This window comes from Rhinoderma darwinii, chromosome 1 (genome assembly GCF_050947455.1).
Source record: "Rhinoderma darwinii isolate aRhiDar2 chromosome 1, aRhiDar2.hap1, whole genome shotgun sequence".
NCBI lineage: Eukaryota > Metazoa > Chordata > Amphibia > Anura > Rhinodermatidae > Rhinoderma > Rhinoderma darwinii.
Genome location: NC_134687.1, coordinates 299105563 through 299132811, shown reverse-complemented (window position 1 = coordinate 299132811; position 27249 = coordinate 299105563). Strand labels below are relative to the sequence as shown.

Sequence of the window (27249 nt, the reverse complement as noted above, 5' to 3'; positions counted from 1 at the left end):
CATATTTGGTATCCCTGTAATCGTGCCGACCCACAGAATAAAGTTAACATGTTATTTACGCTGCATAGTAAACGGCGTAAATTTATAACGTGAAAATTAATGCTGGAATAGCTGCTTATTTTCAATTCTCTCCTAAAATAAAGTTAATAAAAGTTAATCAATATGTTATAAGCATCTAAAAATGGTACAATTACAAAAGACAACTCGTCCCGCAAAAAACAAGCACTTATACGGCTATGTCGACGGAATAAAAAAAAAAGTTACGACTCTTGGAATGCGACCGTGATAAAACAAAAAATAATCCTTGGTCATTAACGTGCAAAATGGCCCGGTCATTAAGGGGTTAAAGAGGCTCTGTCACCAGATTATAAGTGCCCTATCTCCTACATAGTCTGATGGGCGCTGTAATGTACATAACAGCAGTGGTTTTTATTTTGAAAAACGATCATTTTTGAGGAAGTTATGAGCTATTTTAGATTTATGCTAATTTGTTTCTTAACCCCTTAGTGACCAGCCCATTTTAGGCCCTAATGACCAAGATATTTTATCCGTTTTTCTATAGTCGAATTCAAAGAGCTATAACTTCTTTATTTTTTCGTCGATATAGCTGTATGAGGACTTGTTTTTTGCGAGATTAGTTGTACTTTTTAATAGCATCATTTTAGGGTACATAGAATTTTTTATTAACTTTTTTTGAGGGGGGATTATTAAAAAAACCCTGAAATTCCACCACTGTTCTATGCGTTTTAAATTGACGCCGTTCACTGTGCGGTGTAAATAACATGTTACCTTTATTCTATGGGTCGGTACGATTACGGCGATACCACATATGTAGAGGGTTTTTATGTTTTACGACTTTTGCACAATAAACACACTTTTGAACTAAAATTATTTGTTTTTGCATCGTCGCTTTCCAAGAGGCGTAATTTTTTTATTTTTCCATCAATGTAGTTATTTTTTGAGCTTGTTTTTTGCGGGACGAGATGTAGTTTTGGTTGGTACTGTTTTGGGGTGCATGGGACTTATTGATTCATTTTTATTATGACTTTTGGGGGGCAATGGGAAAAAATGCAATTTCGCCATTGTTTTTTGCGGTTTGTTTTTACGGTGTTCACCTTGCGGTTTAAATTACATATTAACTCTATTAATGGAGTCATTATGGTCACGGCGATACCACATATGTGTACTTTGATTTTTTACACTTTTACTAAATAAAACCACTTTTTATGGAAAAACATTTATTTTTTTACTGTCATTTTTATTATTAATCTTTATTTCACATTCATTACTTATTTTATTAGTCCCACTAGGGGACTTTACTGTGCGATCTTTAGATCGCTGCTATAATGCTTTTGATATACTTCATTTTACACTGACAGGCAATAATGCTTTGGTATACTGACAGGCAATCTATTAGGACGTGCCTCTGGAGCGTCCTAATAGGCATATGTCCAGGGCAGACCTGGGGGCTTTTATCAAGCCCCCGGCTGCCATGACACCCCATCGGAGACCCGTGATTGCATTTGCGGGCTGCCGATGGGTGACAGGGGGAGCTCACGCCCTCTGTAAACACATTAAATGCCGCGGTCACTATTGACAGCGGCATTTAAGAGGTTAAACGGCCGCAATCGAAGTAAACCCGTGCAGGACTTAGACTGGGCCAACGTTAAAAGCTTAAGGCCCCTTAGTGACCAACGTGAAACGGCGTATTGGTGGTCAATAAGGGGTTAACCCCTTAATGACCAGCCTATTTTAGACAATGACCAAGCCATTTTTTACTGTTTTCCATCGTCGCATTCCAAGAGCTATAACCTTTTTATTTTTGCGTCGACATAGCTGTATAAGGTCTTGTTTTTTGCGGGACAAGTTGTAATTTTTAATAGCACCATTTTGGGGTACATAGAATTTGATGATTAACTTTTATTAACTTTTTTTTGGGGGAGGGGGGGGGGGGGAATAGAAAAAAAACCAGCAATTTCGCCATACTTTTTTGCGTCCTAAATTTACGCCGTTTACCGTGTTGTATAAATAACTTTATTCAGCGGGTTGTTGCGATTGCAACGATACCAAATTTGTATAGTGTTTGTATGTTTTACTACTTTTACACAGTAAAAACACTTTTTCCCCAAATTATTTGTTTTGTGTCTCCATATTTGAAGAGCCGTAAAGTTTTTATTTTTTCGCCGATGCAGTTGTATGAGGGCTTTTTATTGCGGGACGACTTGTAGTTTTTATTGGTACCATTTTGGAGTAGGCGCGACTTTTTGATCACTTTCTATCACATTTTTTTTTAAGGCTGGATTCAAAGAAAACAGCAATTTACGGTTCCGTATTGCTTTATAGTCATCAGCAACGTACCCATTTCTGCTGAATGGTATCCGCAAATACGGTCCGTAGTGCATCCGTATATACGGATCTGCCCAAAAAAAAAAAAAGAAGAGGCTTGGTTGATGGGAAATCCCCTTTGTGTTGCTTAGCAACACTTCTATTTGTGCTGATGGCTATCCGTATTTGCGGACGCACCTCCGTAGCCATCCGCAATTTTGGCTTCCCCCATAGACTTCTATGGAGTCCGTGCCGCAATTGCGGACCAAGAACGGACATGCTCCATAATTCCCGGCACAGTTCTGCAGAACGGACACTTATCCGTAGCGATACGGAAAGGTGTCCGCGTTCAACTAAAGTGAATGGGTCCGTTTATTACGGTCGTATGCATGGGGCCTTACTGAGAAGCAAATGCAAAGGTGAAAAACCAACATGGCTGCAATTCCTGTTGTCACTTTTGCAAAAATGGCCGCCACAAGAAAACATTACATCTGAAACGAATTAGGCCTCATGCACACTCCTATCACCGTTTTCACAGTCGTTTTTCACGGATCCGTGTGTCCGTGATTGGAACAGTGTTTCCCGTGTACACTTCCGTGTTTCAGTTCACACTATGTACACGATATTGTGAGTGCCGCACATGCTATTCCCTGTCCAGCGGTACTCACTGTCCAGGTTGCTGAAAGTTACTGATGATCAGTGCAGCCCTTTAACTCTTTCAGCACCCTGGACAGAGACTACCGCTAGACAGGAAATACCATGCGCGGATCTCACAATATAGATTAATGGTTCATTAAAGAGGCTCTGTCAAGAGATTTTGCAACCCCTATCTGCTATTGCAGCAGATAGGCGCTGCAATGTAGATTACAGTAACGTTTTTATTTTTAAAAAACGAGCATTTTTGGCCAAGTTATGACCATTTTTGTATTTATGCAAATGAGGCTTGCAAAAGTCCAACTGGGCGTGTTTACAGTAAAAGTACAACTGGGCGTGTATTGTGTGTGTACATCGGGGCGTTTTTACTTCTTTTACTAGCTGGGCGTTGGGAATGGGAGTGTATGATGCTGACGAATCAGCATCATCCACTTCTGTTCGTTACCACCCAGCTTCTGGAAGTGCACAGACACACAGCGTGTTCTCGAGAGATCACGCTGTGACGTCACTCACTTCCTGTCCCAGGTCCTGCATCGTGTCGGACGAGCGAGGACACATCGGCACCAGAGTCTACAGTTGACTCTGCAGCAGCATCAGTGTTTGCAGGTAAGTAGCTACATCGACTTACCTGCAAACGCCGATGCTGCTGCAGAATCAACTGTAGCCTCTGGTGCCGATGTGTCCTCGCTCGTCCGACACGATGCAGGACCTGGGGCAGGAAGTGAGTGACGTCACAGTGTGCTCTCTCGAGAACACGGCTGTGTCTGTGCACTGCCAGAAGCTGGGCGTTCTGAAGAGAAGTGGATGATACTTCTCGTCAGAACGCCCAGCTAGTAAAAGTAGTAAACATGCCCCGATGTACGCACATAATACACGCCCAGTTGGACTTTTACTTTAAACACGCCCAGTTGGACTTTAGCAAGCCTCATTTGCATAAATACAAAAATGGTCATAACTTGGCCAAAAATGCTCGTTTTTTAAAAATAAAAACGTTACTCTTATCTACATTGCAGCGCCGATCTGCTGCAATAGCAGACAGGGGTTGCAAAATCTGGTGACAGAGCCTCTTTAAAGAAAAAAAAAAAACAAGAAAAAAAATAAAGTTACTACTTACCCAGAACTCCCTGCTTCTTCCACAAGTCCGGCCTCCTGAGATGACGTTATAGACCATGTGACCGCTGCAGCCAATCACAGGCTGCAGCGGTCACATGGACTGACGCGTCATCCAGAGGGATCGGACTGGATGTCAGAAGAGGGACGCGTCACCAAGACAACGGCCGTGGGACGTATGAACTTATCTTTCTGAATATCGCTGCGTTCCAGCACTGATCAGCAGCCTCTTCTCTCTATTAGTGCTGACAGAGAGAAGTGGCTGCCGATTAGTGCAGTATGTATGTATGTATGTATGTATGTATGTATGTATGTATGTATGTATGTATGTGTGTACCTCTGCCCGCCCGCCGCTAGGCAACGGCTCCGTCACACACGGACGGCACACGGACGCCTTCCGTGTGGCTTCAGTTTTTTTGATGGCCCCATTGACTTGCATGGGCCTTACGGTCACGGAATCTCGGACCAAAGTAGGACATGCTCTAGTTTTGTCAGAACGGAACGGTCAAAAAAACTGAAGTGTGCATGGCCCCATTGAAATTAATGGGTCAGGGTGCTGTCTGAAAAACAGCTAGCACCCTGAAGGAAAAAAGACTGAAGCATGAAGCCTTACAATGTAACAACTTTGGTTGCTGCTCTGACTCCTGATTTACTAATATAATAATAATTCTACATCTTTGATAAAATGATCCTTCATACTGATTAAATGGAAGTCTAAATCTATGCTGGTACAATATTGGCAGTGCACTCAGACTGTAAATCAATGGAGGAAAAATTACAAAGGATCATGTTATGGTGACACATGGTGTATTATTGTGGTATGGCAGTATTTTATACGTTAGGCACTGTTCACATCACGGTTTTTTTGGCCTATGTTTGATGCATTCATCTGGAATAGCTCCCGTTAAACAAATTTTGGCTGATGCCCAACAGTGGGATCCACCACCCAAAGGCTGTAGTGTCCCTGTATCAAATGCCGACAGGTAACGGATACCAGTTAGGCATTCATTTAAAGCATCTGCCACCCATCGGCTAGAATTGCATTAATTTAACTGATCGGTCATGAAGTTATTGAAAAGCTGATGATGTAGGTGTTTAACAGATGCCATACAGTACAATCCATTTCCTACAGGCTACCATGTTAAAGAAAAAAAAAGTATACGTTTGTTTCACTGGATTCCGCTGGATAGAATAGCGTGGTCTACTACACTATCCCTTACGCTTTTTTTTCTGGTTTACTGATGTTTATAGCCAGACGGAGGCCAAAAGGACACTATTGGGCTACGTCTCACAATGAGGACATGTCAGAAGTTTTGATCGGTCGTGGTCCAGGTACTAAAACCTGCATCGATTGCAAAAATAAAAGGGCAGAAGCGCTCCGCCGAGAACGGGGCCCTTAAACACTGTTCTGTGTGTGTTCCGGCTGATTTCCGACCATGAAGGAGAAAACCGTGTAGCTTGCGGATCTACGCGGTTTCCGTAAACCCCATAGAATTGAATGGTAGTTACAGAAACTGCGTAGCTCGCATGCTACGCTGCTTCCATAACTGCTATTCAGTACTATGGGAGTTATGGAAACAGCGTAGCTCAGCGAGCTACGCTGTTTTCGTAACTCCCGACCATATGGTCAGGAAGTGGCCGGGGAGGCAGAGGGAGCAGAAAAAGTTAGAACGGGGTTTAGGGGGCCCCGTTCTAGAGATAGTTGCGGGTCACAGAGGTGGGTCCCACATCCATCTGCCATATCCAGTGGATATTTCATAAATGGCCCTCGTGGGAAAACCCCTTTAAGTTGGCCATACAAATTAAATTTGTCGGCCAAACCCGCTGAGTTTGACTAAACCAGCCGCCCATCTAATGTGCAAAGTGGCGTCCCGACTCTCCCCCGACAGATGTCGGGAGAGAGAAGGGTCTGGCATGTTAAATTTAAACATGCACGATCCTTTTGTTTGCTTGGATATAAGCCGCTGCCAGTAGTCTAGCAGCGGCTTTCTCCCTATTGAAGAACACACGCACACTTGGCGGAGTAGTCCGGAATAGTTGTCCACCAAACAGTATTTGTCAATATTTTGCTTCAGTATGTGTAAGCCAAAACCAATAGTGGGTGCAAAAGACGGAAGAGGCACAAATCTTTGTTTTACATTCCACTTCTGGTTTTAGCTTACAATACTGAAGTAAAATACTGCCATATGAAAGAGGCCTAAAATTGGTTTGCAGATTTGACATCCACTTTTCTGCTCTCTGTAGTAGGTATAGGGGTGCCTCCAGAAACTACTTCCTTGCTTCTTCTCTAAAAAATTATGATGTCATCAGTAACACATAGCAAAAAGATACAGCACTCAACATCTGAGTTGGAGTCCAGAAGTCACAAGATTAGTGCTGCAAGCAAGCCTATATACTCTCCTTAGCACAGGGTGTAAAAATATAAATAGAATAATATTTAGGTAAAGAAAAATTAAGGTCTGGCAAACAGATTTTTAGTGTGCATATTGTGCTCTCATGTCCTCCTTTTGACATGACTCGCAGATGGCCCCACCGATCACTAGAATGGCTGTTTTAGGTGAGTCCCAGAGACAATGAATGGAGCTGCAGGATGCATACGTGACCACCTATACAAACTCTCCATCACTGTAGTTGCAGTGGGGAGAAATGGGGGCTTCCGTTCTAGTGATTGGTGGGGCCCCCTCAGACATTTCCGGATAATCTGTTCAACAATATGGGTTTAAATTGTAAGCACCTTCGAAAAGCATTTTTTTTCTGCAGCTTTATGTACCTGACAAGGCCAAGAGCTTTCATAGAGGAGTGAAGGCCTAGACATTACACAGTAGACTTTAGAAGTCGGTCGACTTTAAAGGACAACTTGTACCCCCCCTCCCCCATTTCAGTCATTAAGCAAAAATGCCCCTGTAAGGCGTAAACAAGGCAATAAAGCATATGATAGTATTTTATATACTTCGGTCATTTGTCAAACTTACCCTGCGTTGTACTCCAATCAAGACCACCAACAAAAAGCTTCCTGTAAAAGAACACATACATTAGTCATATTAAAGAATAAACACTAAAATATACCATCAAAATGGAGTGGTATATTTACAGATGCATACCACACTGAAGCCAGCCAATATTTGTGCTTTTTCTCCCAACTAAAAAAAAACTAGAAGCATACACGCTAGTCCCAGTGTACATGCTTATTTCAATGAGGAGGGGGAAATAACCCACTGCCAGACACCACTAGCAGCAGCTTATGTATGGTGGCAATAAAGGGTTGGGGACTTTGAAGTCTAACATGCCTTATCCCTTTTCACCCTGACATCTGCCATTTGGGCACATTCAGTAGGCCCCATACATGAGATCTTTGGGCCAATTCTGCTGAAATCAGTGGGTTCGGGCTACTGTTATCTACTTTAGGGTTTTGTTTTCCCACAGATATGCAAGATATTCCTTTGCTGCATTTTTTACTTCTATCAATGTGGACAATACAGATTATTTTATGTAGATCTCAATCAATGCTTTAGGGGTTGTTCACACTGAGTTTTTTGACGCGTATGAAAATTTATTTCAATGGAAAGCCGTTTTTTAAAAAGAAGGAACATGCCTTATCTTCAAGAGTTTACGCCTCTGACCTCCCATTGACATCAATGGGAGGCAAAGAAAACATATTTCACTGCGTTTTTTGCCCGTGCAAAATACGGCGCGTAAAAAAAAGACGCCCGCGTCAAAGAAGTGCCTGTCACTTCTTGGGACGTAATTGGAGCAGTTTTCCATTGACTCCATAGAAAAACAGCTCCAATTACGTCCGTAATGGACGCTACGAAAAACGCCTGCACTTGCCATTACGTCTGAAATTCCAGAGCGGTTTTCTCCTGAAAACAGCGCCGTAATTTCAGGCGTATCGGACGTGCACGTGTGAACAGACCCTCAGGGGCTCCGTCTACAAAGGGATTACGCTCCTAAAGAGAGCTACAGTGGCGCTATCTGCAGGGGAGTGGGTTGGCACCATGTACACTGTGGTGCTTTCTATGTGGGCACTGTCATTTTCTATGTGAGCACTGTGGCACTATGTGGGCATTATCTACAGTGGGCACTATGGCAGTATCTGCGGGGACATTGCACCACTATCTACATGGGCACTGTGTGGTTTCCAGGGCGTTGGGACAAAAAAAAAACCCTGACTAATAAAATCCATCCTTTTTTTTAATGGCCATGAAAAACGGATGGCAAACAGATGACAAACGTTCATTAAGGCCCATGCACACGACCGTGCACGTAATTACTGGTCGTGTTCCCATTATAAAGTACGTCCTATTTTTTCGGATAGTTTTTACGGCACGGACAACTTCTCATAAATATACGTCAGCCATAGAAATGAATGGTTCCGTAATTACGGTCGTGTACGTGGGGCAATAGGCCCCATGTACACAACCGTATATTTCATCTGTAATTACGGACCCATTCATGTCTATGGGATTTTGAAACACACTGATGCAAAATGTCCATGAAAAACTGACAGTTGAACAGTTTTTAATGGCTGTTTTATTTCACGGTCGTGTGAATGTAGTTAGCGCCACCCAACCCCCTGTAGACAGCGCCAGGATAGCTCCCTCGAGGAGCGTAATCCACGGCCAGAGCGTTGCCGACACTCTGGCCGGGGACTCCACTCCCAGAGGTAGCTACAATGGCGCCATCTACAAAGGGGTGATGGTGCTAAGAACAGAATCGTCAACGCTGTGGCCGGGGAATCCGCTCCAGGAGTAGCAGCTGATGTAACATTCCTTACATGGACAGTGACGTCAAGGGCTTTCCCAAGAAAGGAGTCTCCTGGCAGATATCTTGCGATGCTCTGGCTGGGGACTGCCGATCCATGAGGGAGCCCCTGAAGTCACTGTCCATATACGGACCGTAACGTCAAGGGCTTCCCTGGGCTCAGCGTAGCGCTGTATCCAGGGAGTCCTCGGATCAGTTTTTATCAGCCATCACAAGGATTGATTCCTGAAAAACAGCCATTAATAAACTGATCCACTGAGCTCTATAGGAGCCTTCAGGCGAGGAAAACGGACAAATATAGGACATGTCCTATTCTTTGATGGCCTGTTCGTTTTTAAAAATAAAAAAAATTGCCGTGTGAAAACACCCATAGAACTTTATTGCTCTGAAAACGGCCGTGACACGTCCGTTAAAAAAACGACCATCACACAGCTTTTTTTCACTGTAGTGTGAATGTAATTAAAGACCCATAAAAAAAATAAAAATCCAGGCCTAAGGGTATATTGACAAGAGGAAGATTTGTTGCAGAAATTTCTGCAAATCCTTTCCATACATCTAAACGGGGTTGTTTCTGCAGCACGTGCGTGGTTTTGCGCAATGCTCTTCAAGTTGCAGAAATTTCAGAAATCTGCAAGATAATTTCACACACAAAACAGTGTGGATTGGGCGAAAACAGTGCAGATTTTCATCTGCGGATTTCTTTTGTAGCAGAAAAACATTCATTAACGCAGGGTTCTCACGTAGCGTAAACGCTGTATTACGGAATTCTGTGAGGAAATTCCGCAGAATTTACAGTAGGAGCAAAGTGGATGAGATTTTAAAAATCTCATGCCCACACTGCGGAAAAAAAAACCAGCATAAAAATTAATAAATTGACCTGCAGTGCAGAATTTAATTCTGCAGCATGTCGATTTATGCTGCGTTTTTGTTGATTTTCTGGTGCGTTTTACACCCATTGAATTCATCCCATGTGACTGCTGCAGCCAATCACAGGCTGCAGCATCACATCGCCTGCAAGGTCATCGGAGGCCAGACTACGTACAGAGAAGACGGAGGGAGTAAGTATGAGTACTTTCTTCCGCAGCGGAATGTGCTGCGGGTTCCAGGTACTATGCGTGATTTTTAAGCAGCAAATCTGACCTGTGCGAACCCGGCCTTTTGCCTCTACGCACACGTTGCGTATCACATGCGCATTTACCGCAGGTATATTCATGTGGCAAATCCACAGCGTTATACAGTACCAGCAAAGTAAATGAGATTTCAAGAAACCTCATCTCCACGGTGCAGATTTTTTCTGCATGTAAATCGACCTGCGGTGCATATTTTCAAATCTGCAGCATGTCAATTTATCTTGCGTTTCCATTTGCGAATTGTATATGCCTAGTGCTGAGGAAAATCACAACAAAATCCGTAGAATGAAAAATCGTCGAAAAACGCATCAAAACCGCACTGAAAAATGCATGATTAGGTGCAGTTTTTACCCACAAATTTCCTGCGTATTGCTGAGGTTTTGCAGCAAAATACGCAACGCGTGCATGTAGCCTTACACGAAGATTTGTTGCAGAATTTTCTGTGACTGTCTCGTTCATCTGAATAGGGCTTGCAGAAGTCCATATACCTGCTGCAGAAACACCATTCATATGAATGGAGCCGATTTTCATTGACAAAAATTTCTGCAGCAAAACTGCTGCGTGCGAATACACCCATAAAATCCGCAATTGTGGTTTCCGCTGCGCATCCGCGGGTAATCTGCACCAAAATCTGTGACAATACACTACTTGCTGATTTTACTTCCCCATTAAAGTAATTCCCGCCATCTGTTAATTCACCCTAAGGCCGGGCTCCCATGGGTCGGATACGCTGCGTAAAACTACTCAGCATTTCCGACCATAAACCCGCGGAAAATTCCGCCAGAAAAACCACACAATTTATTGGGCGGAATCTCCGCTGCAGAAAGAAGCCTAAAGAAAAGTTTATACTTAGCCAGGACCGTAGTCATGGCGACGTGCCCTCCGTTGGCGGTGCAGTCTGGCCTCCTAGGATGACGCTGCAGCCTGTTATTGGCTGTGGCAGTCACATTGGATGAAACGTCATCCCAGGAGGCTGGACTGAAAGAACAGAAGAAAGTGTCGCTATGACTACGCCCAGGTGGTACTGCTGCTACTGTAAATGCTGCGGAATTTCTGCAGTGTCAAGTTGCAGAAATTCCGCAGTGTTTACGCTTTGTGGGAACTCAAACTTAAAGTACAGGAGACCCTAAACTTTTAGGCCCTTTTGAGACTTTTCTACGCCTGAAAACTAGCGTAGAAAAAAAAAAAGTTAATAAATTAGCCCCATTGAGTTAGCAAAGAATGCTGTGATTTCAGCTCTGAAGCCTGCAAACTTGTGAATGCAGCTCCGGATCATGATACAACATGTAACATAATTCACAAAGACACTCAACATTTCATGTCAACTAATGCAAAACTGTGAAATAGTGTTTAAAGGGGAAGAAATGCTAAAAATTTTAATTCACTGATGTGACTAAGCGCCTCACATATAAAATGCAGAACTCCTGCCGTATACCCTAACAAAATGGCTGCTCATGAATATTCATGCGGTGTTTAGCCCTCTTTTTAAAGCAGTTGATTGGTAGGTCATGTCACCTGGCATACTATTCTCAACCTGATTGGTCAGAGCCGTTGCTGAAACTCTAGCCTTCAGACTCATTGCGACACAAATCAACCCCTCAAACTCATTCACTTCATAGTGAAAGTAACTGAAAAGGACACAAATTTATATTTTTTTTTACCTAAATAACCACAAGGAAATCTATTAAACGGATACAGATTACAATCTAAAAATTGGTGATGTCTACACTTTAAGATGAATGAAAAGCTTTAAACATAATGCTTCTATATAAGGGAGTTCATAACTTTAGCAGGCTACAGATACACGTATAGTGGGATGTAGATAAAGGGAAGACAGAAAAAATAGTACAACCATATTGCACCTTCTGCCTGAAATCATTAGGGAGGCCGGTGTGATAACTGACAAATACGACTGCTGGAAATAGAGCGCACCCGTGGGATAACCCCATACCCCCCATGGGACCGCTCCAGCATCAGATGTGCGGATACTACACCTAATCCGAACAATAAACAGGTGCTGCAAATAGCAATTATTAAACAAAGGCTGAACCTGACAGACCGGTTCTCTGCCCCAAACCACAGGGCAAAGCTACTAAATGCATCATGGTTTTCAGGAGTGGATGTTAGGAGACCTGAGGCGCTCAAAGAGCTCGGGGCGCTACTGGCTGCACAGGCCAGAGACAAGAACCCTGTGTTACACATGGCCGTATGCTAGGCTCAGCCTCCATTGCGTGCCACGAGTAATGCCGGGCTCTCGAACGTGGAGACACGTGACCGCCAGTCTACTTCCCCATCACCCTTTTCTCGTCCTAACAGCAGGGACGCTGCCCGCTTTGGAATTCCCCAGTAGGCCCCACTGCACCTGAGCCCAACCTGCAGGCCGGTACCCCACACTTGCCGTGTGTTCCATTCACGCCCAGGCCTCAGAAGCACTCACACTTTTTCAGGGTCACCTCACTCCCTTCCCCCCCTCAAGATAACCCCACACAAACCGTCACCCGCTTCAGTTTCTCACCCGATCTCATCCCCGCCTTGGTTGTTCATTTCTCTGCGGCAGATCTTGTGCCTCCGCCGCTTCTCTCAACACCTCCGACCAACGGTAACACAGCGCGAGGCTACGGGGTTTCCTGGCAGGGGGCGGCGTCACCGTCATTACGCACGCATTACTCTCCAATAGATTTTCGGCACTAGAGGCAAGGTCATAATTACAGAAAGCGACGCCATTTTGCTGAAGTCAAACCTGAGACGAAATGGCACCCATCCGACATTTCTGTGTGTTTCCGACGATTGTGCTCTATTTTGTGACACCCTCTTTGTTTAAACTGGACTACCTCTCACGTGTTTATCTACTATGGACTCAAAATTCCCTTCAGTCCGCTATCGAAATGTCTCTATTTTGTAACTGACCTACAGGTCTATTACATTTCCTTCAGGCCAGGGTGCCTTTTTACATATGGTGGGAAGCTGCAACACTACCACACAGCTTGTGCTTGTAAAACAGCCATAACTTTTTTTTTTAACGCTATTAACCCCTTTGAGAAACAGTCAATTTAAAAATTTTCGTTTTTCCAAGAACCATGCCTTTTAAATTTCTCCATTTATATAGCAGTATAACGTCTTGTTTTTTTGCGGGACAAGCTGTAGTTTTTAACTCCTTCAGGACACAGCCTGTTTTGACCTTGTGGCACAGCCGATTTTTTTCAAATCTGACGTGTCACTTTATGTGGTAATAACTCTGGAATGCTTTTACCTATCCAAGCGATTCTGAGACTGTTTTCTCGTGACATGTTGTACTTTATGTTAGGGAAAAAATTTGGTCGATAAATTCAATATTTATTAGTGGAAAAACCCCAAAATTTAGAGAAAATTATCAAAAATGTGCATTTTTCTAAATTTAAATGTATCTGCTTGTAAGACAGACAGTAATACCACACAAAATAGTCACTAGTTACCATTTCCCATATGTCTACTTTATATTGGCATCGTTTTTTGAACATCCTTTTATTTTTCCAGGACGTTACAAGGCTTAGAACTTTAGCAGCAATTTCTCACATTTTCAAGAAAATTTCAAAAGGCTATTTTTACAGGGGCCAGTTCAGTTGTGAAGTGGCTTTGAGGGCCGTATATATTAGAAACCCCCAATAAATCACCCCATTTTAAAAACTGCACCCCTCAAAGTATTCAAAACAGCATTCAGAAAGTATTTTAACCCTATAGGCGTTTCACAGTAAATAAAGCAAAGTAGAGGGGAAATTTACAAATTTCTTTTTTTTTTTGCCATGTTAAAGAGGCTCTGTCACCAGATTTTGCAACCCCTATCTGCTATTGCAGCAGATCGGCGCTGCAAAGTAGATTACAGTAACGTTTTTATTTTTAAAAAACGAGCATTTTTGGCCAAGTTATGACCATTTTCGTATTTATGCAAATGAGGCTTGCAAAAGTACAACTGGGCGTGTTTAAAAGTAAAAGTACAAGTGGGCGTGTATTATGTGCGTACATCGGGGCGTGTTTACTACTTTTACTAGCTGGGCGCTCTGATGAGAAGTATCATCCACTTCTCTTCACAACGCCCAGCTTCTGGCAGTGCAGACACAGCCGTGTTCTCGAGAGATCACGCTGTGTCGTCACTGACAGGTCCTGCATCGTGTCAGACGAGCGAGGACACATCGGCACCAGAGGCTACAGATGATTCTGCAGCAGCATCGGCGTTTGCAGGTAAGTCGATGTAGCTACTTACCTGCAAACGCTGATGCTGCTGCAGAATCAACTGTAGCCTCTGGTGCCGACACGATGCAGGACCTGTGAGTGACGTCACAGATCTGCACTGCCAGAAGCTGGGCGTTGTGAAGAGAAGTGGATGATACTTCTCATCAGAACGCCCAGCTAGTAAAAGTAGTAAACACGCCCCGATGTACGCACATAATACACGCCCAGTTGGACTTTTACTTTTAAACACACCCACTTGGACTTTTGCAAGCCTCATTTGCATAAATACGAAAATGGTCATAACTTGGCCAAAAATGCTTGTTTTTTTAAAATAAAAACGTTACTGTAATCTACATAGCAGCGCCGATCTGCTGCAATAGCAGATAGGGGTTGCAAAATCTGGTGACAGAGCCTCTTTAAATACCTTTGTGTCAAAAAAGACAAAAGTATATTAGGTATGATACCTTTATTGGCTAACCATTAAAGTTCTATATGCAAGCTTTCAGAGCACACTCTGTGCTCTGAAAGCTTGCATATAGAACTTTTATGGTTAGCCAATAAAGGTATCATACCTAATATACTTTTGTCTTTTTTGACACAAAGGTATTTAAAGAGGCTCTGTCACTAGATTTTGCAACCCCTATCTCCTATTACAGCAGATCGGCGCTGCAATGTAGATAAGAGTAACGTTTTTTTTTTTTCAAAAACGAGCATTTTTACCCAAGTTATGAGCATTTTTATATTTATGCAAATGAGCCTTTCTTAAGTACAACTGGGCGTGTTTAAAGTTATGTACAACTGGGCGTGTCGTGTATTGTGTGTGTACATCGGGGCGTTTTTACTTGTTTTACTAGCTGGGCGTTGTGAATAGAAGTGTATGATGCTGACGAATCAGCATCATCCACTTCTCTTCGTTACCACCCAGATTCTGGCAGTTCAGACACACAGCGTGTCCTCGCTCATCCGACACGATGAAGTTCCTGTGGGAGGAAGTGAGTGACGTCACAGCGTGATCTCGCGAGGACTCGCTGTGTGTCTGTGCACTGCCAGAAGCTGGGTGGTAACGAAGAGAAATGGATGATGCTGATTCGTCAGCATCATACACTTCCATTCACAACACCCAGCTAGTAAAACAAGTAAAAACGCCCAGATGTAACGAACACAATACACGCCCAGTTCGACATAACTTTAAACACGCCCAGTTGTACGTAAGAAAGGCTCATTTGCATAAATATAAAAATGGTCATAACTTGGCCAAAAATGCTCGTTTTTGAAAAAAAACAAACGTTACTGTTATCTACATTGCAGCGCCGATCTGCTGCAATAGGAGATAGGGGTTTGAAAATCTGGTGACATAGCCTCTTTAACATTGCATATTGTTTCAGGCTAACACGGTACTACACTATTTTTTACTGTCTTTTTTTTGCCGAAATTCATGTGTAATAAAAAAAATTGTGTAACACAGAAGGTTTTACCAGAGAAATACAACTTAATATTTATTGCCCCGGTCCTGCAGTTTTTAGGAATATCCCACATGTGGCCCTAATGTGGTAATGGACCGAAACACCGGCCTCAGAAGCAAAGGACACCTAGTGGATTTCGGGACCTGCTTATTTTTAATTATATTTTAGGCACCATGTCGGGTTTGAAGAGGTCTTGTGGTGCCAAAACAGTGGAAACTCCCCAAAAGTGACCCCATTTTTTAAACTAGACCCCTCAAGGAATTTATCTAGGGGTATAGTTATCACTTTGACCCCACAGGTCTTTTGCTATATTTATTGGAGTTAGTCTGTGAAAATGAAAATCTACCTTTTTTCTTAAAAAACATAGAAATTTGTAATATTTACAAGGAATAAAGAAGAAAATGCACCCCTACATTTGTAAAACATCTTCTCCCGATTACGGAAATACCCCATATGTGGTAATAAACTGCTGTTTGGACCCACGGCAGCGCTCAGAACGGAGGGAGCGCCATTTGGATTTTGGAGCACAGATTTTGCTGGATTGGTTTTTAGTGCCATGTCGCGATTGCAACGCCCTGGAGGGAACAAAATAGTGGAAACACCCCAAAAGTGACACCATTTGGGAAACTACACCCCTCAAGGGATTTTTCTAGGGGTATAGTGAGCATTTATACCACACAGGTCTTTTGCAGAATTTAGTAGAATTAGGCCGTGAAAATAAATATAAACATTTTTGTCCACTAAAATGTTGCATTTTTTCATTTTCACAAGGGATAAAGGAGAAAAAGTCGCCCTAAATTTGTAAATCAATCTCTCCCGAGTATGACAATACCCCACATGTGGTAATAATTTATTTTTTTAATAGAAATTAATTAACCTTTGCAGGACTGATCCTTTATTGCTTTTCCATTTTAGTTTTTCACTCCCCGCCTTCCAAACGCCATAACTTTTTTATTTTTCCATGAACTGAGCGGTGTGAGGGCTTATTTTTGGCGGGACGAGCTGTCGTTTTCATTGGTACCATTTTTTGGTACATGCAACTTTTTGATCACTTTTTATTACATTTTATTTAGAGCTTTGGTGGCCAAAAACAGTGATTTTGGCGTTTTAAATTCTTTATTTCTTACGGCGTTCATAATGCACTATAAGGCCTCCTGCACACTTCCATCACCGTTTTAGCGGCCGTTTTTGATGGATCCGTGTGTCCGTTTTTGTTTCCGTGTGCACTCCGTTTCCGTTCCGTGTTTCCGTTTAAAAAACGGATGTGAACTTCACTTGAACCTGTCACATGTCCCAGGAAACACCCATAGAAAGTTTACAAGAAGTTTTTGGTGCTGTTTTCTTAGCTTTCAGAGCATAGAGAACAGTTTGAGATTACTCTGCTTGGCTTACTTTGGATTTACGGGTCGTAATTACGACCCGAAATAGTGGGCCCATAGACTTCTGTTAGCCACGGGTACCTTCCCGTTTTCTCACGGGAAGGTGCCCGAGCCGTTAAAAAGCTAGAACATGTTCTATTTTTTTATTTTACGGGCCGTGCTCCTATACTTTATAATGGAAGCACAGCTCGGAAAAATGACCGGCTGCCCGTGACCGGCCGTGCTCATCTCCTGAAATACTCTGTGCTGCCTTAAACTCTGTGGACAGGTCAGGATCCTGTTTCTTTTAAATGCTGCTGGGGAACCCGCTCGATCCACGATATAAGGCTGCGCTACAGTGCAGCATTTAAAAGAAACAGGATCCTGACCTGTCCACAGAGTTTAAGGCAGCACAGAGTATTTCAGGAGAGGAGCGTGTGATTGGCTGCAGAGGCCGCGGCAGCCTGTGATTGGCTGCAGAGGCCGCGGCAGCCTGTGATTGGCTGCAGAGGCGGTCACGTGACGAGCGTGACCGCCACTACAGCCTGTTATTGGCTTCAGCGAGCGGTGACATGGATGAAACGTCATCGCTGGAGGCCGGACAGGAGGAATGTAAGTATGAACGTATTTATATATATTTTTTATTACATTAAAATTGTATTTTCCGCGCGCCGAGCATGGTACTGTCAAGGTTACTGAAAGAGTTAGTGCAGCCCATTAACTCTATCAGCACCCTGGACAGTACCATGCTCGGCGCACGGAAATGACAGGTTCGGTCAGAACTAGTTTGGTCCGAATCGAACTTTTTCGTGAAATTCGGCGAACTAGCCGAACCGAACTGTTCATAAGTTCGCTCATCTCTACTAGAAATAATACAGAATACAACTGTGCAAGGTCTACGCTACCTTCTGACACACTTGAGACTGCGCAAAGTCTATAACGGTCAGAATTTGGGGATTGCAAAGCACATGTTATAAGACAGCAGGTCAATGCGAAAATAACATTACTGTGGGTGTGTAAAGTTTACCTACTGAGAATTACATACAATGGAACAAAAGAAAAGCATGCTCAGAAAACAAGCAGTGCAATGTGTGCATTTACTTATTTTGTGACGCTGGGCACTAGTTCCCTTCTGCCATCTGCGTGTCAAAAGCTCCTTGGCAAGCTCCTCCCACGCGGCGTCCTTTTTATAACGGTCGTGGTAGCATTCTGTGCGCGTATCCCCCAGTTCTGGGTGATCCTGCACCAATGCTATCATTCTTTCCACATCCATCTTCAGAACTGACTGGCTACTGTAGACTGTGAGTCTGTGAACTTTGTCCCACCCAGCCGTTGCTATGGCAACGGATCAGTCAAAACCGGACAGCACACGGAAGCCTTCAGTGTGCCATCCGTTTTTTTCACTGACCCATTGACTTCTATGGGCCACACGGTCACTGAATCACTGAGCAAAGTAGGACATGCTCTACTTTGCACGGAACGGAACAACGGATCCGTTTAAATAACGGAAGTGTGCATTGGGCCATTGCAATGAATGGGTTCAGGGTGCTATCAGTGACAAAAACGGATAGCACCATGAAGGAAAAAACTGAAGTGTGCATGAGGCCTTAATGCCAATTTTACTTTATTCTGCGGGTCGGTACGATTACGGCGATACCATATGTATATAGTTTTTTTATGTTTTGCAGCATTTGCACAATAAAATAATTTATTTTCTGTGTCACCATATTCTGAGAACCGTAACTTTTTTATTTTTTAGTCAAAAAAGCTGTGTAAGGGCTTGTTTTTTGCGGGACGGGTTGTAGTTTTTATTGGTATTATTTTCGAGTACATGCGACTTTTTGATCACTTTTTATTCTATATTTTGGGAGGGGTGGTGACCAAAAAATAGTGATTCTGGCATTGTTTTTAGTTTGTTTTTTTTGCGGCGTTCACCGTGCGGTAAAAATAACATTGTAGTTTTATAGATTTGGTCGTTACGAACGCGGTGATACCAAATATGTGTACTGTTTTTTAACGGTTTCATTTTTTCCCTATAATAAGAGACTTATTATAGGAAAAGAAAATCTTTTATTTTTACACTTTTGTAAAACATTTTTATTAACTTTTTTTTAAATTTTTTCTTTACTTTTGACACTTTCTTTTTTTACCTGCAGCTCTGATCGCTGCTAGAATACATTACACTACCTAGGTAGTGTAACGTATTCCAACTGTCAGTGTGACGTCACAGTCACTCTGACAGTTAGTCTACGAGGACCAGCCAGAGGCTGATCCTCATAGGCTTGCATACATGGCAGACCCGGAGGCCGTTGTCTGGCCCCCGGGTGCCATCACAAGCATCAGCAGGACCCACAATTGCATGGGGGCTGTTGATGTGCTACAAACCCCCTACATGCGGAGATCGCAATCGAGTCCCGCATGTAACGGGTTAATTGACGAAATCAGACATCGACAGTGTGCATCGCGAACGGCATTGACGTCCTGTCACTCTGATAGGAAGTCTATCAGGAGGTTGATCCTGATAGGCTTCCGTACATGGCAGACACGGAGGCCATTACTTGGCCTCCGATCGCCATGCTAGCCATCTGCAAGCCTCACAATTTCATCGTGAGGTCTGCCGATGAGCTAGAAACCCCTGAAAGCGGTGATTGCAATCGATCACCGCAATCAAGGGGTTAATTGCCGGAATCAGCGGAAATAAGACCATATATATATATTTTACCATATAATGTACTTAAAAACTGAAATTAAACAAATATCTGGATGCAGATACAATCGAATACTATGGCAGAGCAGGAAACTATCCGCTTTCTGCTCTGCCATTCACTCCTCCTGGTTCGGAATCTTTGGCCAGGCCTTCGGCAACACTCTGGCTGGGGATTCAGGCACACCAGGAGGAGCACCTGACTTCACTGACAATATATGGACAATGATGTCGTCAGGGGTTTCCTCTATGAGCGGAATCCCCGGCCAGAGCGCCGGAAATGGACTGGCCGGGGATTCCACTCATAGAGGGAACCGCTGATGATGTCATTGTCCATAGATGGACAGTGAAGTCAGGGGCTCCTCATGCAGCAGATTCTCGATCTAGAGCGTTGTCGACGCTCTGGCTAGGGATTCCGATCATAGAAGGAACACCTGACGATGTCACCGTCCATATATGGACAGTGAAGTCAGGCTCCTGGAGTGCCAGAATCCCCGGCCAGAAAGTTGCCGATGCTCTGGCCGGGGATTCCGCTACTGGAGAAGGCCTTGGCGTCACTGTCCATATATGGACAGTGATGTCAGGGGCTCCTCCAGGAGAAAAATTCCCGACCAGAGCATCGGCAACTCTCTGGCTGGGGATTCCCCTCCTAGAGGGAGCCACAATGGCTCTATCTACAGGGGCGGGAGGGCACCATCTATATGGAGGGGAGTGTGTGGCACCAGATACAGAGGGGGCTGTTTGGCACCAGCTACAGAGGGGGCTGTCTGGCACCAGCTACAGAGAGCACCGTGGCACTATCTAAAAAGGGGCACTGTGGCACTATCTACAGGGAAGCCATGTGGCAATATCTACATGGAGCAGTGTGTGGCACTATCTACTGGGGGCATTGTGGAGCACCATCTACAAAAGCCACTGAGTGTGGCACGATCTACTCTGGTTTTTACGCTACCAGTAGTGGTCAGCACATTTTGCCTAGCCCTAGTGATAAAGTGAAACATCAGCTGCCTGTAAACGACCGGATAACCAGAGGAGATACTGGCCACCATAGTAGTTGCCAGCCAAACTAGTGCAGACATTTTTGTTTGTTTATGTGTATGCAGAAATTTTGGAAAGAAAACCACACCCCACTAGCCACACCCACCAGATAAGCTATGCCCACATAAGACACACCCACCAAAGACACCACACCATAAGGCAAAAAATTCTGCCTGGAAAAATCAGCTCTGGTTTTTTTAAGTGGTTTTGCACCACAGGCAGTTTTTTGCCGCTATTTTTGATGCATTTTTTACTAATTTTTTTTACCTCTTTCTTCAACAGGCAAAGGAAAAAAACCGTAAGCGTTTTTTTTGTTTTTTTTTTAAAAACCCCCGTCAAAAATCGTGGCAAAAAACACGTTTTTTTTCCGTCTCCCATTGATTTAAATGTTTTTTTTTGCTCGCGGGAAAGATACGTCTCCACCTCCCATTGAAATCAATGGGATGCAATTTTGGCAGTTTTTTTGCCGCGGTCTCCGCGGCATAAAACTCTGTATGAACAGAGCCTAAGTGTCACTGGAAAAAAAATCTAATGTTGGCAACTATGGGTGGAATGGGGGGAAAAAACAGTGATTCTTCCATTGTTTGTTGGGTTTTGTTTTTCCGGCGTTCACGTGTGGTAAAAACGTAATTTGAATTTTATTCTGTGGTCAATACAATTATGGAGATACCACATTTTTATATATTTTTTTTATGATGTACTACTTTTACAAAAAAACAACAATTTGCTAAAAAATACATTTGTTTTCTATAGCCATATTCTGAGACTCATACCTTTTTTATTTTTCCGTCTATGAAGTGGTGTGAAGGCTTGTTTTTTGCGGGGCAAGCTGTAGTATTTATTGGTATATACAACTTTTTGACCACTTTTTATTCCATTTTTTTGGGGAAGCAAGGTGACCAAAAAACAGCAATGCTTGCATTGTGAATTTGTTTTTCACTACGCCGTTTACCCGGCGGGTTAAATAATGTGAAATTTTAATAGTTTAGACCTTTATGGATGTGGCGATACCAATTATACCAATTTATATTTAAACTTTATTTACATAATCTTTTCCTTTTTTTTTTTTATTTCTCTAGGGGACTTTACCATACTGTCTATGGCTTTGCTTATGCTATACACTGCAATACTTCTGTTTCTTGTTTGTTACATTGGGGGACACAGACCACAGGTATATGCTGTTGCCATTAGGAGGCTTGACACTATGAAATAAAAAAGTGACTCTTACTACAGGCATACCTCCCAACTGTCCCGGATCCGGCGGGACAGTCCCGGCTTCTCACCGGAGTCCCGCCGTCCCGGGCGGTCTGCAAAATGCCCCGCTGGGCGCTGCAGCTGTATCAAAACAGCTGATCACTGCTGACAGGCGCCCTGCATGCCAGACGACTGCAGCAGCAATCAGAAGAAGGCAGGAGTCTTGCGGCGGTGTTCTCACTGGGATCGATGCCGGCACGGGAGTGGACCAGTCCAGTCACCTGACCTGTCATATCGGAGAGTGGCAGCAATAGGCTACCTCTACCGCTCTCCGCTCTGGCGGCATTGTGGCACAATAAAGTTAACAGTATAAGGGGGTTGTGTTGCGCTACCTACAGGGGGGCTGTGTGTGGAGCTATTTACAGGGGGGCTGTGTGTGGAGCTATGTACATGGGGGCTATGTGTGGCGCTATCTACAGGGGGGCTGTGTCTGGCGCTATCTATAGGGGGGCTGTGTGTGGCGCTATCTACAGGGGGACTGTGTGTGGGGCTATCTACAGGGGGCTGTGTGTGGAGCTATCTACAGAGGGGGCTGTGTGTGGAGCTATCTACAGGGGGGCTGTGTCTGGTGCTATGTACAGGGGGGCTGTGTGTGGAGCTATCTACAGGGGGCTGTGTCTGGAGCTATCTACAGGGGGGCTGTATCTGGAGCTATCTACAGGGGGGCTGTGTCTGGCACTATGTACAGGGGCGCTGTGTGTGGAGTAATCTACAGGGGGGCTGTGTCTGGTGCTATGTACAGGGGGGCTGTGTGTGGAGCTATCTACAGGGGGCTGTGTCTGGAGCTATCTACAGGGGGGCTTTATCTGGAGCTATCTACAGGGGGGCTGTGTCTGGCACTATGTACAGGGGCGCTGTGTGTGGAGCAATCTACAGGGGGGCTCTGGTGGATGCTTTTTACATTGACCGGTAGCAGAGTTACACAACTGGAAAAAGAAAATCCCCATCATGTAACTCTGCTACCTGTCAATTGAAAAGTCATCAACCACATGGTCTCCCTCTTGACTTTCATTGTTCTCAGCCTTTTGGTTTGTCTTTCAGCTGCTGCCGTGATGAGCAAATGTTATACCCAAATTAGGAAAAGTAACATAAAGATGACATAACCGGATCCATAATATCTGTGATATCCAGACAGTCTAGAGATCCTCAGTGAGAATGTGCGCGTGTTATTTGCAGAAGGATCTGGCCATGATTTGATGTGTTTATGCGGGATATTGGGCGTTGTTAGGGGCGTGGCTTAAAAATGTCCCTCTTTTCCAAATTCAAAAGTTGGGCGGTATGCTACAGGATATACCCTGCCCACAGACACTGAGCTATTCAGTCTTAGTTTATTGTTGTAGGAGGCAGAAACTTCTGATGGCAGCGGAGTCTCTACCATAAATTTACTTGTGGTCAATCTACTTCCTTATGTGATGTATACCGGCCTCCTAGGCAAATGCCTGTGACTTCTGCACCTCTGCCACACCCAGTGTTTCTCACCCCTGGTATGATGGGTGTGGATCTAGATTGGGCTAATTCCCTTTATAACATTACTCGGTCCATTCTAGGTGGCATGTCTGCTCGCCCGCCTGACTCTTGTTCTGTCCGTCCTCTTATGGACTCCCTGTCCAGCACTTCCCCTCGTGGCCAGCCCCACAAGCGGACCAGAGCTTCTCGCTTGCCCTCATTTTCACTGTCCTCTTCTGTTTCACCTCCCCCATGTGGGCAGGCTATTTACGGTCCTGAAGTCAGGTCTGGTGCCTCTTCTCCTAGAGAGGCTCTCTCTGACGGTGAATTATATGATTTGGATTCAGTTGGTAAGGGTTCTACCTCTCTTCCCTTCTCGGTGGATGTGCTAATTAGAGCTGTTCATGACATACTTTGGGTCACTGATACTGCACCTTCCCCTTCTACTGACTCCATTTCTTTCCTACAGCCCCAACATTCTCAGACTGTTTATCCAGCCCACTTAGAACTAGAGGGTATTGTCTTTAAGAAATGGAAGTACCCGAACAAGAAGCTTTCCCACTCTAGCCATCTGGATGTTTTCTCTCTTTTTCAAGAGGACAATTCTTCCGCATGGGTGCAGACTCCGGCAGTGGATTCTCTGGTCTCTCGCTTAGCCAAGGCCACTGCCTTGCAGATGGCGGATTCCAATTCCTTCTAGGGATGCACGATGCATCGAAACTTGGATACTGTTTTGATACTCTGCATCCCCAAACGGTTCAATACTGTTATTTCATGTATTTTGATATTTAGCTGTGCGGCCGCACAGCTCAGTATTGTAACACATGAATGTATGAGAGCGGGGCTGCGGCTGTGTGAAACAGTAATTTCCGCGCTCCTGAGTCCTGATAACAAGTGCCCGGGGTCAGGATGATGCGATGAGGTCGGCGCTGCACTATTGAGCGGCGCACTGAAAACAGAATATGGCTGGCGCACTACAAAACACCCCTATGTTCTGTCTTCAGTGCCTGAACCGCCGCTCATTAGTGCAGCGCCGGCCGCATCTCCTCATGCTGACCGCGCACGCACTTCCTGTCAGGAGCGGGGCAATGACTGTATTACACAGCCGCAGCCCCGCTGGCGGAGATCAGAGAAACCTCTCATCTCCGCCGTTATTCCCGTGAATGCTGTGATCACAGCAGACTGCAGCATTCAGGGGAAAATGAGAAGGGGGGATGCCCCTTGGATCGCGTCACAAGGAATTCCTGTGACGCGATTGAGGGACATACCATGTATGGGCAGACAGCCCAGGGTCCATTGAAGGACCCCAGGGCTGTCCTACCACATTTCCTGTTGTAAGGGCATACTTAGGTATGTCCTAACAACTGCCTGTGTACTATCAGTACACAGGCTAATGTACTGTAATATAGAAATATGCCAGTACATTAAAGTTTAAAAAATAAGTAAAAACATAAAGTAATGTTAAATTAAAAAAATATACACATACACCTTTTTTTACAATAACCATTAAAATAAGTCTCAATACATAAAATATACACACATTCTGTATTGGCGCGGCCGTAATAACCGGCACAACAATTTTTTTGCATCATTTATGATGTGTACGCTTTAAAAAAATAAAATAAAAACGGCTTTCTATCACTTATTGTGGGGCACAAGGTGTGATGAGTTTAACCTCCATGTGCCTCACATTAACAGTAATTAACCCCATCATGTACCTTACACATTAACCCATTATGACTGAGAAACATGATGGGATTAATTACTATTAATGCGAGGCACTTGGAGGTTAAATTCATCATCACACCACACGCCTCACATCAGAAAATGGAAGAACTTTTTTTTTTATTACTGTTGGCAAAGTATCGAATTGGTATCGAAATCGCAATACTAAACTAAGTATCGTATCGAAGTCCAAATTCTGGTATCGTGACATCCCTACTTCCTTCAGGGATCACAGCGTGGACTTCTTTGCTAAAACTACCTTTGAGGCCTCGGGCTATGCCCTTCGCCCCGTTTTTGCATCTGTCTGTTAGTAGAACTGTCACTGAATGGGCTCACAAACTCAGTCACGGCCTGCACTCAGGTCCTCCTAAGGAGGAACTAGTTGATCTATCTCACCTAATCTCCAATGCATTCGGGAAGTCTTCAGACCCTTTAAATTTTTCACATTTTGTTATGTTGAGGCCTTGTGCTAAAATAAAAAAAAATTAGAGTTTTTCCCCATCATTCTGCACTACAATACCCCATAGTGACAAAGTGAAAACAGAATGTTAGTAATCTTTGCTAATTTATTGAAAAGGAAAAACTAAAATATTGCATTGACAAAAGTATTCAGACCCTTTATTTTAGTTCAGGCACCTTTGGCAGGGATAACAGTCCTTTTAGGTATGATGCCACAAGGTTTGCACACCTGGATTTGAGGATTTTCTGTCATTCTTCTCTGAAGATCCTCTCATTCTCTGTCAGGTTGGATGGGGACTGTCAGTGGACAGCCATTTTCAGGTCTCTCCATGGTGTTCAGTTGGATTCAAGTCAGGGTTCTGGCTGGGCCACTCAAGGACATTCACAGAGTTGTCCCTAACCCAATCCTGTGTTGTCTCGGCTGTCTACTTAGGGTCATTGTCTTGTTGGAAGGTGAAACTTCGGCCCAGCCTGAGGTCCAGAGCACTCTGGATCAGGTTTTCAATAAGAATATCTTTGTACTTTGCTCCATTCATCTTTTCCTCAACCCCCACAGCATGATGCCACCACCATGCTTCACTGTAGGGGTGGTATTGGGCAGGTTATGAGCAGTGTCTGGGTTCCTCCAGACATGATGCTTAGAATTGAGGCCAAAATGTTCAATCTTGGTTTCATCAGACTATAAAACCTTGTTTCTCACAGTGTGAGAGTCCTTTAGGTGCTTTTTTTGCAAACTTCAGGCGGGCTTTCATGTGTCTTATACTGAGGAGAGGCTTCTTTCTGGCCACTCTGCCATAAAGCCCAGATTGGTGGAGTGCTGCAGTGATGGTTGACCTTCTGGAAGTTTCTCCCATTTACACACAGGATCTTTGGAACTCAGCAAGAGTCATCATTGGGTTTTAGGTCACCTCTCTTACCAAGGCCCTTCTCCCCCGATTACTTCGTTTGGTGCTGCGGCCAGCTCCTGGAAGAGTCCTGGTTGTTCAAAACTTTTCTATTTAAGGATTATGAAGGCCACTGTGCTCTTGGGAACTTTCAGTGCAGCAGAATTTTTTTTGTACCCTTCTCCAGATATGTGCCTCCACGCAATAATGTCTCTGAGCTTTACATGCAGTTCTTTCCATGCATTGTCAGCTGTGAGATCTTATATAGACAGGGGTGTATCTTTCCAAATCATGTCCAATCAAATGAATTTACCACAGGTGGACCCCAATCAAGGTGTACAAACATTTCAAAGATGATCTAGAGAAATGGGAGGCCATTAGAGCTAAATTTCAAGTGTCATAGCAAAGGGTCTGAATACTTATGTCCATTGGGAAATTTCAGTTTTTCATTGCAAAAAAATTAAAAATTCTGTATTCACTTTGTCATTATAGGGTATTGAGTGCAGAATGATGGGGAAAAAATTGTTGTTTTTTTTACGTTAACATAACAAAAATGTTAAAAAAGTGAAAGGGTCTGAAGACTTTTCGAATGCACTCTATAGATCAGAAGCTGCCCTGGTGGCACAGGCTTCTGCTTCCTCTGTCGGTATTCACAGGACTCAAGGCTTTGTCTGTTGATTCAGCCTCCAAGCGTTCCCTGACTGCTCTCCCTTTTTCAGGGTCTCATCTCTT

At 43.9% G+C, this 27249-nt stretch overlaps 1 protein-coding gene across 6 annotated transcripts in view; it reads right to left on the bottom strand.

Annotated features, from left to right (window-relative positions):
- The window catches only part of DAZAP1 (DAZ associated protein 1), a 37225-nt gene extending 24593 nt beyond the window's left edge, over positions 1-12632 (bottom strand). For 3 of the 6 annotated variants that reach the window (XM_075825404.1, XM_075825408.1, XM_075825405.1), the window contains exons 1-2: positions 12496-12631; positions 7062-7102 (exon numbers count right to left, since the gene is read on the bottom strand). In XM_075825404.1, the coding sequence (XP_075681519.1) occupies positions 7062-7102; positions 12496-12524 (70 nt within the window). In that variant the 5' untranslated portion in view covers positions 12525-12631. Of the gene's footprint in view, positions 1-7061; positions 7103-12495 lie in introns of all 6 variants that reach the window. The other 3 variants (XM_075825406.1, XM_075825407.1, XM_075825409.1) reach the window with 2 other exon arrangements.
- Between the last annotated feature and the right edge of the window lie 14617 nt (positions 12633-27249).